Below are 16,019 nucleotides of genomic sequence, written 5' to 3'. Positions count from 1 at the left end.
CCGGACAAATACTCAAACGTCCAGGTGTCCAAAACGTTGAAGTGGATCAGCACCCTGGATGTGACGGTGTTGACCACCACCCGGGCTTTGGTTGGGCTGACGAGCGAGTTCGGGCGCCAGTACCAGCCTTCGAAATCGCCGTCTTCCAAAGGATAACCCTGCAGGTCCCTGTCGGCCTTATTGGGGAAACTTTGAAGGTCTTTCTTATTTTGGGCCTCGTTGGAGCATGATGCATGGAGGTTCAGCTCCTCATTTCGGCAGGGCGGCAGCCACTCCGCGGACTTGACTTTTTCCAGGGGACTGGTCGGGTGGTCGGGCCTCAGCTTGAGGTAAACCCAGCCCGGTTTGTCCTTGTCCCGTTTCTCCCTTTGCATCGTCTGCTTTTTCTGAATCCGGATCCAAAATGTGGAAGGAAATATTGGTTGGAAATATGGTTGATCTTCTTCCTCAGCCGTTATAAACAAACTCTCTCTGTTCCGTCGCACTCTGAAGAGAACGCGCGATTTTTAAATTAGATTTTTAATTCAATCAATAATAACGGATTGTTGTCTGTTTTAAACAGTTGCAAACTATTAATTATTAAGTGGATTTTTTTATCCCTCCATTGTTTAAATGTGAAAAATTAGATTTAAAAAATACATTTGGAGAGAATAAATAATATAAAAAAATAATAATTTAACTTGAAAAATAAAAAGTTAGCTACCGGATTTTATTTTGTAGCTGGCTCTCACATTTCCGGTCCCGGTGACCGTTAGCGGCAGCTTACCGCCGCTTCAGGTTTCAACTCTGCTTCGGATCTCCGGTTGTCACCGCGTGAATTTGCCTTTATGACAGCCGGGGACAGCGGCTCTTCCCCCCCTTTTCCTCCTCTCTCCCTTCCCGGCTGTGACTCTCTCTTCGAAAGGCGGCCGAGACATGCTTTTATTGTGGAGGATTTAACCGAGCACAGCCGTTGAAACGTCGCCATGAGAAGTCGGAGCAACTCGGGCGTTAAACTGGACAACTATGCCCGGACAGTTCAAGAAACTATCCTGAAACACCAGGTTAGGGTCTCATTCAGCCTCTGGGTATTATTTATTAAAAGTTAAACCTCAAATAAAGGCTTGTTTTTCTACACACAAACGGACGCCCACTTCCTAAGTGCAGACAGGCTGTTTTAGCTAGGAGTCAGTATGTTAATGTTTTCTTTCCTGCAGGTGAGGAAAAGTGATCTTACCTAAAAGAACAGTAATCTGCATGTTAAATGTGTCTGAAGTCAATGCACCAAAGCTGTGTAGTTGATTTATAGAGGTTTTTCTGCAGCTGTGGCTTAAACATAACACCAGCCCTGAACTAAAATGTCCTCACTGTCCTCAATAATCCTCCATCTCTTTCTGTCTTTTTGCTTCAAATGTCATGTTTACATTTTACCAGCTCAAAAATAGTTATAGAGTTATATTAAGGTCAAAGTTGTCAGCATTGGACTTAACATATAGTCTGTCTTCTGTGTGAATTGTTTGAGGTGGTAAATACACAAAATCCTCCTGGACAGCACACAGATCAGGCCTTAGATGGTCTTTAGGTTTGTGCAGACTCAGACTAAAGCTTATAAATCTGTCAAACAGTGTGAAAGTTAGGATGGGGATGTGAAAGTGGCAGACTTGGTATGAAGTCACCTGTGAATTTGAGCCAAATGGCTGCCGGCCAGGCTACAGTTGTATACAGCTCGCTGCTCAGATGGATCAGCGCACTAATTACCAAATCTGGTCCCTCAGTGTGTTTAAATGTACTTCAGTATCCTGGTTACGATCGGGATTGTCAAAAACATTCTGGGGAATGGTGTTTCCAAGTAAGCAGCATATCCAGAAACGTAGTCCAGAAACTAGGTGAAGACCGCATCACGCCAGGATCCAAAATAATCAAAAACAACATAAAGTTCAAGGCCAGGAGAGCACCTACACACTCACTCCCTGCTGCTGCAAGTCATTTAAATAAAACTATAAATGCATTGGTAGACGGCTCTGGTCCGGTCTTGCTGATTTAATGCTTGTAGAGTCATTAGGTTTCTTATTCAGAGATCTGCGCTGGGCTGCTTTCCAAATGACGAGTAATTAATTCATTCCATTTTCATGCAGAATCAAAAGGCTCAAGATGTTGACTTTCTCTCAGTGCATTTGTGTGGTTTGCCTAGAAGCTGATTGTGTGTCATTTCTCTCTTTTATTGACGAAACTCAACTTGATGTTGAAACACTGTATGACTTCTCCCTCTTAGTTAGCTGCAATCAAAGGAAAAAATAGAAATTAAACACAAAGGATCATTCCTTCCTTTTCAACAACAGTTGGAGACATAGAAATATACAGAAATTAATTTTAATTCTTCACTACTGCTGTTGTTATAAAGGGCTGTGGTCAGACTAGTAACGACATACATTTTACAACAGGAAGCATTGAGGCTTATGGGAAATGTGTTTTTTTTGGTCGTCACGTATTCTCCAGCAGCAGCAGTTTATCTCCACACAACAGTGTCTAGTGAGTCTCTTCAGTTTTCAGCACTGACCTGTGACTGTTCATGTTTTGGTGCGTCTGACAGGATCCAGTAACAGGTCTCCTACCGGCCAGCGGCGATCAAAAGGATGCCTGGGTCCGGGACAATGTTTACAGCATTGTGTCAGTGTGGGGCCTGAGTCTGGCCTACAGGAAGAACGCTGACAGAGATGAAGACAAGGCCAAGGCCTACGAACTGGAACAGGTAGGCCCCAAGAAGAATGTGGAATTAAAGTTAAAAATTAACGTTTCTGTTCCCTAAAGTATCATACTGATCCACATCGGCCCATGTCCTAGTGCAGATAGTTTTTCTGCTGATGAAGGGCTTCTGTTTGAATCTCATGATTCTCTTCTTGCACATCAGAAAAGCTGTCATTTAAACATCCTTCTCTCTTCCTCTCTGTCTCCACAGAGTGTGGTAAAGCTAATGAGAGGTATCCTTCAGTGTATTATGAGACAGGTAAGTCAGGTCACACGGATATTTTCTTGTCAGTTAAAGAAATGTTTCTCTCGTTTATTTTGGTGGTATACAGCTACGCACATTGAACACACACAGGACAGGCTCGGAAGTAAACTCAAGGTTTGGATGGTGTCCCAGAAAAAAACTGTATATAAGGAAGAGTTTAAAACCAGACCAAAATTCTTACTTTTTCTTAAAACCGCACTTCTGATGAACATTTCAGCATGACACCAAATCTTAAAGTAAAAAAATGTTGTCTGTTATTCTTTTGAGAGACAGTTTATAGATACATTTATGGCTAACCCAGTAAAAATCAGGCTGCTTCATTATAAATATGGAATACCTTTTCAAAACACCCTTGGTTATTATGGGCAGTGGGCTAATACAGTATTAAAGGGAGGCTATAACAATGTTCAGTTTGTTAGCCTCCAGAGCTCTAGAAGCACCTTAATCACTAATATGTTGGCTTACCCTCTTGATTTCTTCATTATTGATTGATTTCATCCCGCTCTGCTCTCACTGGCCTCAGCTGGACAAGGTGGAGAAGTTTAAATACAGCAGAAGTACTTCAGACTCCCTCCACGCCAAATACAACACCAGGACTTGTGCGACGGTTGTTGGAGATGACCAGTGGGGCCACTTGCAGGTTGATGCCACCTCGCTTTTCTTGTTCTTCCTCGCTCAGATGACTGCTTCAGGTAAGTGTGCAGTTTGAATGACAAATTACAAAAAGATCTGATCACAGTGCAAAACAGGCTAATATTTACATCTGAACCACGTGTCCATCCAGGTCTTCATATAGTTTACACTCAAGATGAAGTGGACGTGGTTCAGAATCTCATGTTCTACATCGAGGCATCTTATAAAGTGGCGGTAAGTATTCCTTCACTTTCAAATTCAATCTCAGGACAAAGTGAGAAAACACAAAGTTAAAGGAGTCAGTTTCAGTTTGTGTTTTGCTATTTTTATGGTGCAATAACATTGTTGTCTGCTTCCACACAGGATTATGGAATGTGGGAGAGAGGAGACAAAACCAACCAGGGCATCACTGAGATTAACGCCAGCTCTATTGGCATGGCCAAGGTTAATAGACCCACAGAAATAAATATTAATTACACAAATATATGCTTCATTAACTGCCTTGGGAGAACAGTGGGAAGTGAGTGTGAGGGGGAAAAAATGTCTGTGCGTTCTGCCAAAGAGGGAGAACAGGTGCTCAAGTAAAGATCTTTGGCACAGTGCGAGGTGTCTAGTCACCGTGACGGCCTTTAAACTGACCTTTATGCAACCCAGACCCTCCAAACCGATGCAAAAACAGATAGGAGACGTTTTGGTGTTCAAAGTTTTCGCAACAGCACCAGTGAGTCCCAGTTTCAGCACGGACAAATATAGTCTTCCTTTGAGATAAAAATCAGCCATGTTTTTGGATAATTAGAACATGTTGTTGATGTTGTCGGGCGTGTATTGGCAAGAGTTTTGTTCCACATAGACATCCCTGAAATATTAAAAACACACAAATATCCCAGACAAACATTGTAAACTTGGATTTTTTATGCAGTGTGGTGCACATTCTGTCTCTGGACCTGACCCACTGCTGTCCTTGGCCAGCAGTGAACGGGAGTATCAGGTTCTATTTGGTCTTCCAAGAATGGCTCCTGGCTCAGAAATAACAGTATTCACAGTACTCAACCCACTGAACAGACACACACACACAAACACACATATACACACACGGTTTAATTTAGGATTTTGGAAACGTGCCCAATGTGCAACATTCTCTGCTCCATTACATCAAAGTTAAAAATTTAGGACATAACACAAATATAGATATACTAATGTATTACTGCTGCACATGTAAACCCATCGTGAGCTTGGAATTTGGCTCTTGCCATCTTTGTTTTTTAAAATGAGAACCAAACAAGAGAAGATGATGGAACTGAGGAGGAATCAAGCCATCCCCTGCTTTATGGTCTTATTTCCTCTAAATAAGACCATCAGTTTAAAAAATTAACATTGTGTTGCATTGAAGACTTAAACTGGAGACTGGGACCATAAACTCGTTAGAAAACATTTCATGAGCTAAAGAATTAAGTGAGACGTAGGGCCATTTTCCCATAGATTTCAACACAAACTAATGTGTATTATTATAGAATCTAAAAATAGACTGTGTTTGAGTCTGTGTGTAATCAGAAATGTTCTGTTGACTGTTGTGTGTCCTGCAGGCAGCTCTGGAGGCGTTGGATGACCTCAACCTGTTCGGAGCAAAAGGAGGACCTGGATCTGTGGTCCACGCTCTGGCTGATGACATACAGCACTGTCAGGTAGACACCTGCATGCAATTACACATCATGTTGGAAAACAGAATCTTTTGAAATGTGATCTATTCCCCGTTCTTTTTCATTTCAGTCCATCCTGACCTCCATGTTACCCAGAGCGTCCATCTCCAAAGAGGTGGATGCCGGAGTCCTGGCCATTATCTCGTATCCAGCTTTTGCCGTTGAGGACATCAGCATCGTCAACATGACCAAGGAGGAGATCATCTCCAAACTGCAGGTGAAGCTTGGCCCGTTAGTTAAGCAGAGGAGGAGTGGCATATCTGTTATTCTGTCTTATTTTGAAAAAATTAAGTGCATTTTCCTCCTCCTTTTAAATTTACTGACGATGTTTTGCTCTTTCTGTTTTCTCAGGGTCGATACGGCTGCTGCAGGTTCCTCAGAGACGGACATAAGACACCTAAGGAGGTAAATCGCCTGTTTCCCTATTATGTCTCATATGGAAAAGAAGGTGCGTCTGCATGTGTGCAGCAGCACCTCTTTGTCAGGATGGAAGTTTAATCATAGAAGTCATTATTTCAAAGGGAGAATCCCAGTAGAGGCTCCTCTGTGAGAAGACCGTCGTAAATGGCTCTTCCTCTTTTCTCCAGGATCCAAACAGACTGTATTATGAATCTGCAGAGCTGAAACTGTTTGAGAACATAGAGTGTGAATGGCCCCTGTTCTGGACCTACCTCATTCTGGACGGCATCTTCATCAACAGCCCCGAGCAGGTAATTTCACACTGGCATGTGTGTTTGTTATTATCACACTTCCACAGTCTGGTAATATTTGTATATATTCATCCAGGTTCAGGAGTACCAGGAGGCTCTGGAGGGAATCCTGATCAAAAGGAAAGACGGGATACGACTGGTCCCAGAGCTCTACAGTGTCCCCGCAGACAAGGTAACCAGCTCAGGAGAAGATCTAGAAATTCTTCATGAAGCGAAATAAGACGGCTGATCTTGGTTTTCTTCTGTCGTACAAACAGGTGGAGGAGGAGTATGGGAACCCTCACTCTGTGGAGAGGATTCCTCTGGGAAAATGTCCTCTGAAGTGGGCACAGTCCCTTTACATCCTGGGAAACCTTCTGTCTGAAGTGAGCCATCATTTCATTAGATAAATATAATGGTATGTAACCTTTATTTGAACCTGAAGTTTGCTCAGGATTTTACTTTTGGTCTTATTTTTCAGGGTTTTCTTGCCCCTGGAGAGATCGACCCTCTTAACCGGCGTTTCTCCACCATCCCGAAGCCTGATGTTGTTGTGCAGGGTGAGTTATCAGGAGACATAAGGAGACTTTAGTGTTCAAACGTCTGGGTAAACCTCCACTTTCTTTGAGTCACTGGCCTGAAGTGGGTTTATGACAGGTGAGTTAGTTAGCAGCCATTCTAACGTCTCTCTCCTCTTGCAGTGTCGATCCTTGCAGAGACTGATGAGATTAAAGAGCTGCTGTTGAAGAATGGCATCGATGTGGAGACTGTGGCTGACATCCTTCCTATCCACGTGCAGCCATCCAGAGTCCTGAGCCACATTTACGCCAGACTTGGTGCAACACAAATGTTTTGTTGTTTTTTTTTTAATTATTATTATTATTAATTACTCGCTTCACATTCTGCGCTGGCTAATTGTTCTAAATCCAATTGGTAAAATTGACACATCTAGCTAGAAAATACTCCCCGAGTTACCTCTCACCTTTCTGAACTTCTCTGTTTCAGGACGTAATCCAAGGCTGGGTCTGACCGGACGACCTTACAGGAGAATTGGCATCCTGGGAACCTCCAAGTTCTACACCATCAGGAACACCATCTTCACATTCACACCTCAGGTCAGTTGGGAAGCACAACAGTGAATGTCATTCAGATTCAGGTAGGAAGACAAGGTGAGATGTTGGTGAGATCAGACGAACATATGAAATCCTGATGTTTGATATTTATTCCTCCAGTTCATCGACCACATGCAGTTCTATATGGCATTGGACAACAAGATGATCGTGGAGATGTTGAGGACAGAAATCTCCTACCTCTCTTCCAGATGGAGGATGACTGGACGGCCCACCGTCACGTTTCCCATTTCACAGACTATGCTGAGTGAATAAACACAAAGACGCATACAGAGTGTTGAAAATGACTCAAGTTGTAAAATCTTTAATCTTAGATTCTTACTGTTGCCTACGGACTGAAATGAGCGTGTGTCCTTATCTGTGTGTATGTCTTTTAGCTGATGACCGCACAAACCTCGACCCTGCAGTCTTGGCTACGCTGAGGAAGTTACAGGATGGATACTACGGAGGAGCAAGGTGAATTTCACTGTAATTGATGATTTGGTGTTTACGTACAGAACTTAAAAACATCTTCCTGCTTCCACTTCACACTCCTTCTCCTCCTCCTCTTTAGGATCCAGACAGGGAAGCTCTCAGAGTTCCTGACCACTTCCTGTTTCGCTCACCTGAGTTTCCTGGACGGTAAGGGTACCGGCAGCATGGGCCGCCAGAACGAAGAGTTTGATGATGAGGCTTGCGGCGATGGATACGTGCATGAGTTTCGTAGTGATGATGGTAAGAAAAATTCAGCTCGATGGAATGGGAACACCGGCTGTGGAAAAGTATCACAAAATGAAAACGAGTCCACACCATCAGGTGGCATTTCTTTGTTTTCCATCGTGGGTTTGACCATTCCTGGGGGTATGTATTCCTCAAATACGTACACGGTTGTAGACGTAGTAGTCCCACATGCAGGTTAATGCCATGACAGAGTTAAATATGAAAGCTTCTGTCAGATTTAGCCCTAAAGACCAGATTTATAAGAGGCAAAGTCTTTCTCCTTCTTTTCCACTTCCCACTTGCTCATCAACTTTCACAGCAAATGATATCACAGTTTAAATAATTCTCTTAACCTTCCTAACCTTCCAGAGGGCCGCCACCTGATGAGTATTTTTTTTTTATTTATTTTTGGATCTAATCATTAACAGTATTTGGTTTCATCCTCATGCCACATCATCATTGACCTTTGACCCCCACAGACCTCTTTCCCCTTATCTCTTCATCGAGTAGAATTGTGCAGTTAACCTTGGAATTTCTCGACCTCACCTGGCGTCACGTCACATGCGGGCGTGATGGAGACGTTCCTTATAAAAGTACTTTGCTTGCTGGAGAATGAGTGATGCATTTATATGGTTCAAACTTTGTCTTGCCTTTGCTCGATGCACGCCTCGTTTGGTTTAATAAACAGGTGATGTGAAATTACCTTTGACCTACAATGTCTATGACTGGACGCATGGAATGATCTGTATTTTGGCTTGTGAATGATAATATTTGCATGGCATTTGGAAAAGTCGCATCAGCCGAAGCTTTCCTGTTGCTTAGACTGAATATGAAGAGAAAGATTTCTGGTCTTAGGAGATCAATGCTCCCGTTGAAAACCTCTGATAAAGAGTTTTGCACAGTAAAGCCTCAATTACAACAAACTACAGATATAAAACACGTTTTTGCTTGTTTATGATGCTTTGTCCACTCCTTCAGTGGCTGATGACCTCGCTGTGTACCTGGACCACTTGTTGGCCCAATCTGCCCCCAAAAAGCCCAAAGCCCAGACCAAGGGTTTGGGCAGGTTTAAGGCTATTGCCGCCAAAACAAAGGACATGGTGTCTCTGATGAACAAGGCTCAGGACCTCAACATACAAAGTGAGCATGTCCAAGGATCATCTTCAAAATAAGTCATTTCAAAGTAAAAAGCAGCACTCACTGATGACTCTTTTGAATTTTTTGAGTAGATGCCAACATGTACCTGCCAACCAAACTGTTCCACGCTCCTCAGCCGTCACTCAACCTGAACTTCCCACACTCCTCTGAACAACAACAATCTCAGGCATGTTTTTGTTCTTCCCACTGATTCACTGTCCACATCATCCTCTTTCTTTCTAAAAACAACCCTTCTCTGTTGTCCTGCAGGGTCCAAGCATATGTGTTACATCAGAGAGCGGCATCCCCAGAGATGCAAATGGAGCCATCGATTACAACGCTCTGGCTCAGCTGCTCAAAGACACCCAGAGCCTTCAGGACCAGGCCGATATCCTCTTCATGCTTTTCAAAGACAAGTAAGATTCTGTGTTTTATAGAGCTAGCTGTTTCAGCTGTCCACATGTCTTTAATTCAGTGTTAACATGATCAAATTTCCTCCAAACTGGGAACAGACCGTGCTAACTTGTGCGTCCCTTGAACAGGGGCTTGGACTGGGACACAAATCTACACGGTCAAGGCTCCACGGTGCGGTCACTGCTCACAGACCTTTACGAGAAGGCCGGTGATCTCAAACACTGGAGCCTCATCAGGATGATCTCTGGCATTCTGAGGAAGAAGGTGGAGGAGCTGGACTCGGTACGGCACACCGCTGTGTTAATGTAGACAAGGTTATGAATAAAGCAACAGTTTCTCTGAAAACTGACATTCATTTCAGTTTTGTGGCAGCAATTGAATGTTTTTGTCCTAAAGGGAAGCTTGCTTATCTCATAATTATGAAGTGAAGAAATTGTGTGTTTTGTGTAATTGATTAAATAATACTAATACATGTTTGATCAGTAAATAGTGTTTTAATCCTTCCTTCTCTGATTGGTTTGGTCTTTCTGTAGGCCTGCTCTGATTTGCTGTCGCACCAGAAGCACCTGACTGTGGGTCTGCCTCCAGAGCCCCGAGAGAAAACCATCACCGCTCCCATTCCTGCGGACCAGCTGGCCCATCTCATTGACGAGGCCAGCGACAACAACTTCAGCGTGGCCATACTCACTCAGGTGAGTCTCTCCCTCCACCTAAATTTAAAAACAGATTGTTTTCTGGTTGAGGAAGGAATCATAGATCAAAATTTTTTTGCATTTCCTGGTGATCTGAGAGAATCCTGATTTCAAAGCAGATGATTCAGGATCGTTGTTGTTGGTTTTCCCTCACAATTTTTGTCAGATGTCAACCGCCATGTCTTCATCCTTCATCCTTTCTCTCCCCTCTTCTTCTCCTGCTTCCCTCCCTCCCTCCCTCAGGAGATCATGGTGTATCTGGCTATGAGCATAAGGACTCAGCCCAGTTTGTTCAGTGAGATGTTCAGGCTCCGTATTGGCCTCATCATCCAGGTCATGGCCACAGAACTGGCCCAGTCACTTAACTGCTCAGGTAAGGCGGAAAAAACAGGAGGATGTGACAGTTTTAAGCCATGTCCCAAAGTCTTAAAAAGGGTTTTCTGTTTTGGAAAGTTCACAAGTTTTTTGTGTGGTTGTGCAGGAGAGGAGGCGACAGAAAGTCTAATGAGCCTGAGTCCGTCTGAACTGAAAAATCTCCTCCACCACATCCTCAGCGGGAAGGAATTTGGAGTCCAGCGCAGCGGTCAGTAACTGTCTGCCAATCACATTATTTATCTCCCTCACAGCCAATCACTGTCTTTAAAGTATTTATTATTTTTGGCTTCCCCAGTTCGAGGGATCGATGCTGGAGTCAGTCCGGCCCTTTCCATCCATCAATTGGGCAACGTCGGCGCCACCAAGAGCGAACGAGCTGGCATCAGCAAACTGAAGACTGACATGAAGATGGTAGGCAGCTGCATTTAAAATTAGGCTGAGGGTAAAAACACATCGTGCTGTCAACATTAAAACGCCAAATATTTCCAGAGATGATGATGTTGAAGAGTTGATGATTAAGAGCCAAGAGGAATCTTATTCTGAAAGGGAGGGGGGAAAAACACGACTTTTGTCTTTTTGCAGCTGGAGCACAGGCTGTCTTTGACTGAGCCAAGTACGGTGATGATGACGGTAAACTGATTAGGATCGAATTCAGATGCATGTTGGGAAAAATAATTCCAGGGCAAACGAAAATGAGAAGTGTGACGATGATTAGGAGAAACGATGAGGTGATAATTTGATCCTGGGGAAAAATAAAAATGAATCTGAAATGAACAAAATGAGCTGAGGTGTTTTAGATAAATCCCCAGAGCAGCTTGTTCGTTGTGATTTATTTATCTCATGGTTTTTGTGTTGCAGGCGGAGCACAGGTTGTCCTTAACGGATCCAATTAAGGTGACAGTCCCGTGAAAGTTTATTTACCAATCATAGCACCGTGTCCACGTCCTCTTTTTCCTGCTACACGCTGTCGCTGTTAATTCACCTTCAATCACATCGATCGTCATTTGTCTCATGTTAAGTGTGTTGGGGCGATGATGACGCAGCCGAAAGCTCTGAAACAAACACGTTGAGTCTTTTTCCTGCTTTTCCTCTCTGACGCTTCAGCTCAGGAAGCCTGGAACAGATCCGGCTGTAGAGTTGTGATGATGGATGAGTTTCTTTGGTGCAGGTGGACTGCACGGTTTTTCTAGCTGACTCAGTCAAGGCGATTTTAAGAATGATGAAGATAATTTGAAATTCGTGTTTAGGAATCCAGAGGAGGCGAAGGGAGAGTTGGATCCTGAATTAAGTATTGGCCTGTGATTGATTGATTGATTGATTGACGTATTCTGAAGCAGAAGGATCAGATGATGATGACACTGGTACATGCTTTAATTCAGTCCAGCTAACAGAAAGAGTCCAGACTTTTAAATGATCCAGGTGTGAACAGAAAGTTGTTCCAAAATCTCTGTGATGTAAAGCTTTTTTTTTTTTTCTCCATTCCAGTTTGACCAATCACTGAGCTTCCCTCAAAAGGTGACAACAACTTTAACTTTAACTTTAACTACTGGGTATTAATTCTTGATTCCCCTGAGCGATTAACACCCTGCTGCCTCCCAGCTGCCTAAAGTATCCCAATAAATCTGCAACTATCCCTTTCATCAACAATCAGCCTTTTTCTCCTGATTTTAGAGTCTTGAACTGGTGGATATTCAGTATTTATGTAGATTCATTATCTTTACGCTTCAACTGTGACGTGATGATGAGGTTTGTTGGCGCTTTGCTTGCGTGTGCAGAGTTCTGGGGCAGCTAAGCCTGCTGCATTTCACTGTACTGATGAATTTATTTAAGCTGTGGGGTTCTAACTTCATCTGTCTTATCTCTCATCTCAGTTGTTGACTCGTGCATGAAGCCAGAATCCTCTGGTTTAGGTTTTGTCATGTTTTCATCACTGTTTGGATCCAACAGTTGCACTTTAACAGCCAAATGTTATTTTTCATTTTGTGCATCTTTCTTTTTCTCCCCCCTCTCTGTCATTTCTTCTTCCCTTTCCTGTTTTTTTTTCCATTTGTTTTTCCCCCCAACCATCTCAGAGCAATCGATCTCAGTCACTGGACATAGAAAACATCGAATCTGGGGTAAAGATTTGTCTATTGATCAGATATTTCCTGATTTGTCACTGTCGCTCAGATTTTGGGAGTTGGTCTGCTGGATTGTGATGTGCCTCAGAACAGGAAAGGGCCTGGTTGGGAGTTGATGCTCTTTCAGAAATAAAGCTGAGTGTTTTTTAAATTCCTTTGTGCTCTGATGACTCAGAGGTACAGGCTGCCGTCCATCGATTCTCTGGACCTCCCGGAGAGCATCCCGGTCTCCAAGGACACCAAGCAGGGCCAATGGCTGCGCAGGAGGCGTCTGGATGGCGCTTTGAACCGAGTCCCCGTTGGGTTCTACCAGAAAGTCTGGAAGATCCTGCAGAAGGTCTGCCCCCAAAGGAAATCATGAAATAAATGATTAATGTCCATCTTTAATGTGCTGACTGTGAAATATCCTCCCTCCAGTGTCACGGGCTCTCCATCGAGGGCTTCGTTCTTCCTTCTTCCACCACTAGAGAGGTAACACCTCCGTGTTTTCATGGCTGACCTCTTCAGGTTTCTTTATTTCAGTAATTGAGTTAGTAAAAGTTTGGTCCGTTTTCACCTGAAGCAGGAATAACAGTAACTTTATTGATCATCATCTCACATTCAACGATCAGCATCTTTGTCTCACCCCCAGATGACGCCCAGAGAGATCAAGTTCTCTGTTCACGTGGAGACAGTCTTGAACCGCGTCCCTCAGCCCGAGTACCGGCAGCTGCTGGTGGAGGCCATCTTGGTCCTCACCATGTTGGCCGACGTGGACATCCATAGCATTGGCTCCATCATCCACGTGGAGAAGATCGTCCACATCGCCAACGACATGTTCTACAAGGACCAGGTCGGCGCCAACACACGGCACTTGATTTAGTTTGAAGATTTTTTGAGAAGTTTAGATTGAAGTTTTAGAAATGTAACCAAATATTGTAGGATAGTAAAGCAGCACCCCACCCTCTGTCCTCCAGGTGGACCTGGGAGCGGAGGAGCACATCCTGGACCGGGACCCGTCCACCGGAGTGTGCAGGCTGCTGTATGACAGCGCACCCAGCGGTCGCTTCGGGAGCATGACCTACCTCACCAAGGCCGTGGCGGTCTACGTGCAGGACCTGCTGCCCAGCGGGTCGTGTGCTGTGCAGTGAGAGGACAGGCAGGCATCGAACCACGACACGACACAACAAATGAACACAAACACAGTTTGTTTTGATTTAGAAGAGAAGATTGATGTTTTTGGCAGCCGTAGCAGCTAAACGAGGCTAACTGACTCTGAGGAGAAGCTTAATTAATAAAATAATTTAATAAACAATACTAATAATAATGAAAATAATATAAAGAAGGACATGAAGAGAATCTTTGTATTTATAGGTTACATTTTTAATATGGACCTGGTCTCCATGGCAACACGCACCTCAGCATCATCTGAAGACGCACACACTTTAACTACAACAGCTGGGAACTGTAGTTTACCTCACAGACGGGGACTATACTCTGCCGTGGAATAACACACAGCTGTTCCTGGGAGCGTTTGTGGGATTATGGGATTAAAGGATATTACACGGCGGGCTCCATTTATTGCTGCTTTGGGCCTTTAAAAGCAGAAATCAAACCGGAGAATATGAATGTGATGTGAGCCTGAAGTGATTTTGTTACAATCGATGACTAACATCAACTTTCAGGCAGTTTATGTCACATAACTGTAGAAGCTGTAATCCTAATAATCTTTGTTTTTGACCTCAGACTGTCGCTCGCTGCACCGTAAAACCTTCTTCCTGTCCGATTTTCAAAATAATTACAAATCAAAGAATTCATCCACTATTTATTTCAACAATTACAGATTTGCAGAGATTTGACATTGTCGCACTTAAAGGTTGTGTGTGAGTGTGAGAAGCTACAGGAATGTTGTTTAATTTGGCTTTCGCAGAAACAAAACCACCTTTTATTTTAATTTAGAGGAAATGAGAGAGTGTTCAGCACGTAGAGGACTTTGGTGCTTTTGCTGTGATTTTTAGTTCATATTTCTGTCTTCATTCGAAGAGAAGTGCCTTCATTTATGTCTGAGCTTTGATTTAATTTGTTTCTTTTAGCGTGGGCACGGCCGTTCACTCACACTTAAAGTTTACTTATCATTATTTTGGACTTGTTTGCCTTTGGAAATGTTTTAACGATTCGCCGTCCAGCTGAAGAGCTCCACACTCCGCGAGAACGGCAAACCATCATGGCTGAATGCGAGAGAATCTCTTCTCTGCTTAACTTTAGCATTAATATTATTATCATTGAGTTTGCAAAGAAAAAGACTTCTCTGTTACAACCTCTGCCGTCTGTTTTTCTTCCTGTTGCTGTTTCTGAAGCTAATTCTGTAATAAAAAAATAAAAAATCTGGTGTTTTGGTTATTTCCAGACCTTTCACCCACTAAATCTGTTTTCTTCACCTTCTGAAAACTGATTAGCTGATATGAATCTGGCTCTGACCTCAAAGAAGAGTCAAATAGTTGAAAGCTCCAGGAAAATGCTTCCACGTGGCCTTTGAGTTTGGTCTGTTTCAACTTCCACTTTTCCAAATACGAACTTTTAATTCTGAGTTAGTTAAATTTAACAAGAACTGTACTTTTATGTCAAAACAAAAGTATATTGATAACATGTCAACTTCTGACTCCAACATGTTTTGTCTTTTTTAGTTAGTAAAACAGTCCAGGAGGTGGTGCTACACACACAAAGACTCACAACCTACATCACAATCAAATTCAGGGTTATTCAGGGTTATCGACAGCATCACTGAGGAGCCTTTAAAGTTTTCTGTTCTACTGAATAACTCTCTCTTGCCCTTCAGGGCTTCCGCAGTTTAATGAGTAAACGCTCTTTGAGCAGAAAAGTGGCTGAAAGAGTTAAAAACCTCAAGATATGGCGTTAAACTTTGAACTGTGGCGTTTTAAAATTCAAAGTTCAGGCAGTTCGACAAAAATAAATGACCTGGATTACGTCTGAAAGAATAAACAGACACAGACGGAGATAAACAGACTGGAAGTATTGACCTGTGATACAGATAAAAAGCTGCTAACTCACCCGGAAAAAACCCGGAATTTATTTATTTAGGGATGAATTCAAAAGAAATAATAATAATAAAAAAGTGATTAAATGTCAAAGTTTGCTGTTTTTGTTTCTTAATTTGGCTGTTTAGTTTCTCAGCATTGAGTGAAAACATAAGTGGTGTTTTTCTTTCTCTTCTTTTATTTCTTTATTTGTTAGAAATATCATCAGGTGCCAGTTTTTCCTCTTTTTGGGGCAGAAATCAGAAAAATTTCAGTGAAATTTGGCAGAAGCACGGATGACATTTGTGATCGTTACTTATGGAACTGCAGAAAGATGTCGGCGCTGTGCTGGAGAGCCTGTTTCTCATTTGACACAAATAATTTCACAACAGTTTGTTTTTTCTTCTTTCTGTTCCCAAAAGTAACATAA

The 16,019-nt window shown here is 42.9% G+C and overlaps 1 protein-coding gene across 11 annotated transcripts; it reads left to right on the top strand.

Annotated features, from left to right (window-relative positions):
* Positions 1–749: 749 nt before the first annotated feature.
* On the top strand, positions 750–14,940 carry phka1a (phosphorylase kinase, alpha 1a (muscle)). 11 transcript variants are annotated; one of them, XM_029526044.1, is made up of 35 exons: positions 750–1,043; positions 2,570–2,728; positions 2,936–2,983; positions 3,513–3,681; positions 3,774–3,856; positions 3,986–4,066; positions 5,206–5,304; positions 5,390–5,536; positions 5,671–5,724; positions 5,907–6,029; positions 6,106–6,201; positions 6,287–6,394; positions 6,490–6,568; positions 6,710–6,844; positions 7,014–7,123; positions 7,241–7,385; positions 7,516–7,594; positions 7,692–7,852; positions 8,816–8,977; positions 9,067–9,161; positions 9,245–9,390; positions 9,517–9,670; positions 9,922–10,080; positions 10,324–10,453; positions 10,562–10,663; positions 10,751–10,866; positions 11,038–11,085; positions 11,314–11,349; positions 11,941–11,970; positions 12,528–12,572; positions 12,751–12,912; positions 12,993–13,046; positions 13,207–13,407; positions 13,532–13,713; positions 13,929–14,940. In XM_029526044.1, the coding sequence occupies exons 1-34, from the start codon at positions 966–968 to the stop codon at positions 13,703–13,705; spliced, it is 3,768 nt and encodes a 1,255-aa protein (XP_029381904.1). In that variant the 5' UTR covers positions 750–965; the 3' UTR covers positions 13,706–13,713; positions 13,929–14,940. The 11 variants fall into 11 exon arrangements, 10 of the variants coding, with proteins under 10 accessions (XP_029381904.1, XP_029381909.1, XP_029381903.1 ...); XM_029526049.1 differs by having other exon boundaries at positions 7,692–7,759; positions 13,532–14,940; XM_029526043.1 differs by having other exon boundaries at positions 13,532–14,940.
* The last annotated feature ends 1,079 nt before the right edge of the window (positions 14,941–16,019 follow it).

The sequence above is a fragment of the Echeneis naucrates genome, chromosome 18 (assembly GCF_900963305.1).
Source record: "Echeneis naucrates chromosome 18, fEcheNa1.1, whole genome shotgun sequence".
Taxonomy (NCBI): Eukaryota; Metazoa; Chordata; class Actinopteri; order Carangiformes; family Echeneidae; genus Echeneis; species Echeneis naucrates.
Note: the sequence above shows the minus strand (reverse complement) of the source record. Positions and strands in the feature narration are given on the sequence as shown.

Coding starts and splice junctions, on each gene's coding strand:
- phka1a (XM_029526044.1), top strand. CDS start 966: ATGAGAAGTCGGAGCAACTCGGGCGTTAAACTGGACAACTATGCCCGG. Junction 6,395..6,489: donor TGGGAAACCTTCTGTCTGAA/GTGAGCCATCAT, acceptor CTTATTTTTCAG/GGTTTTCTTGCCCCTGGAGA. Junction 13,047..13,206: donor CTTCTTCCACCACTAGAGAG/GTAACACCTCCG, acceptor TCTCACCCCCAG/ATGACGCCCAGAGAGATCAA.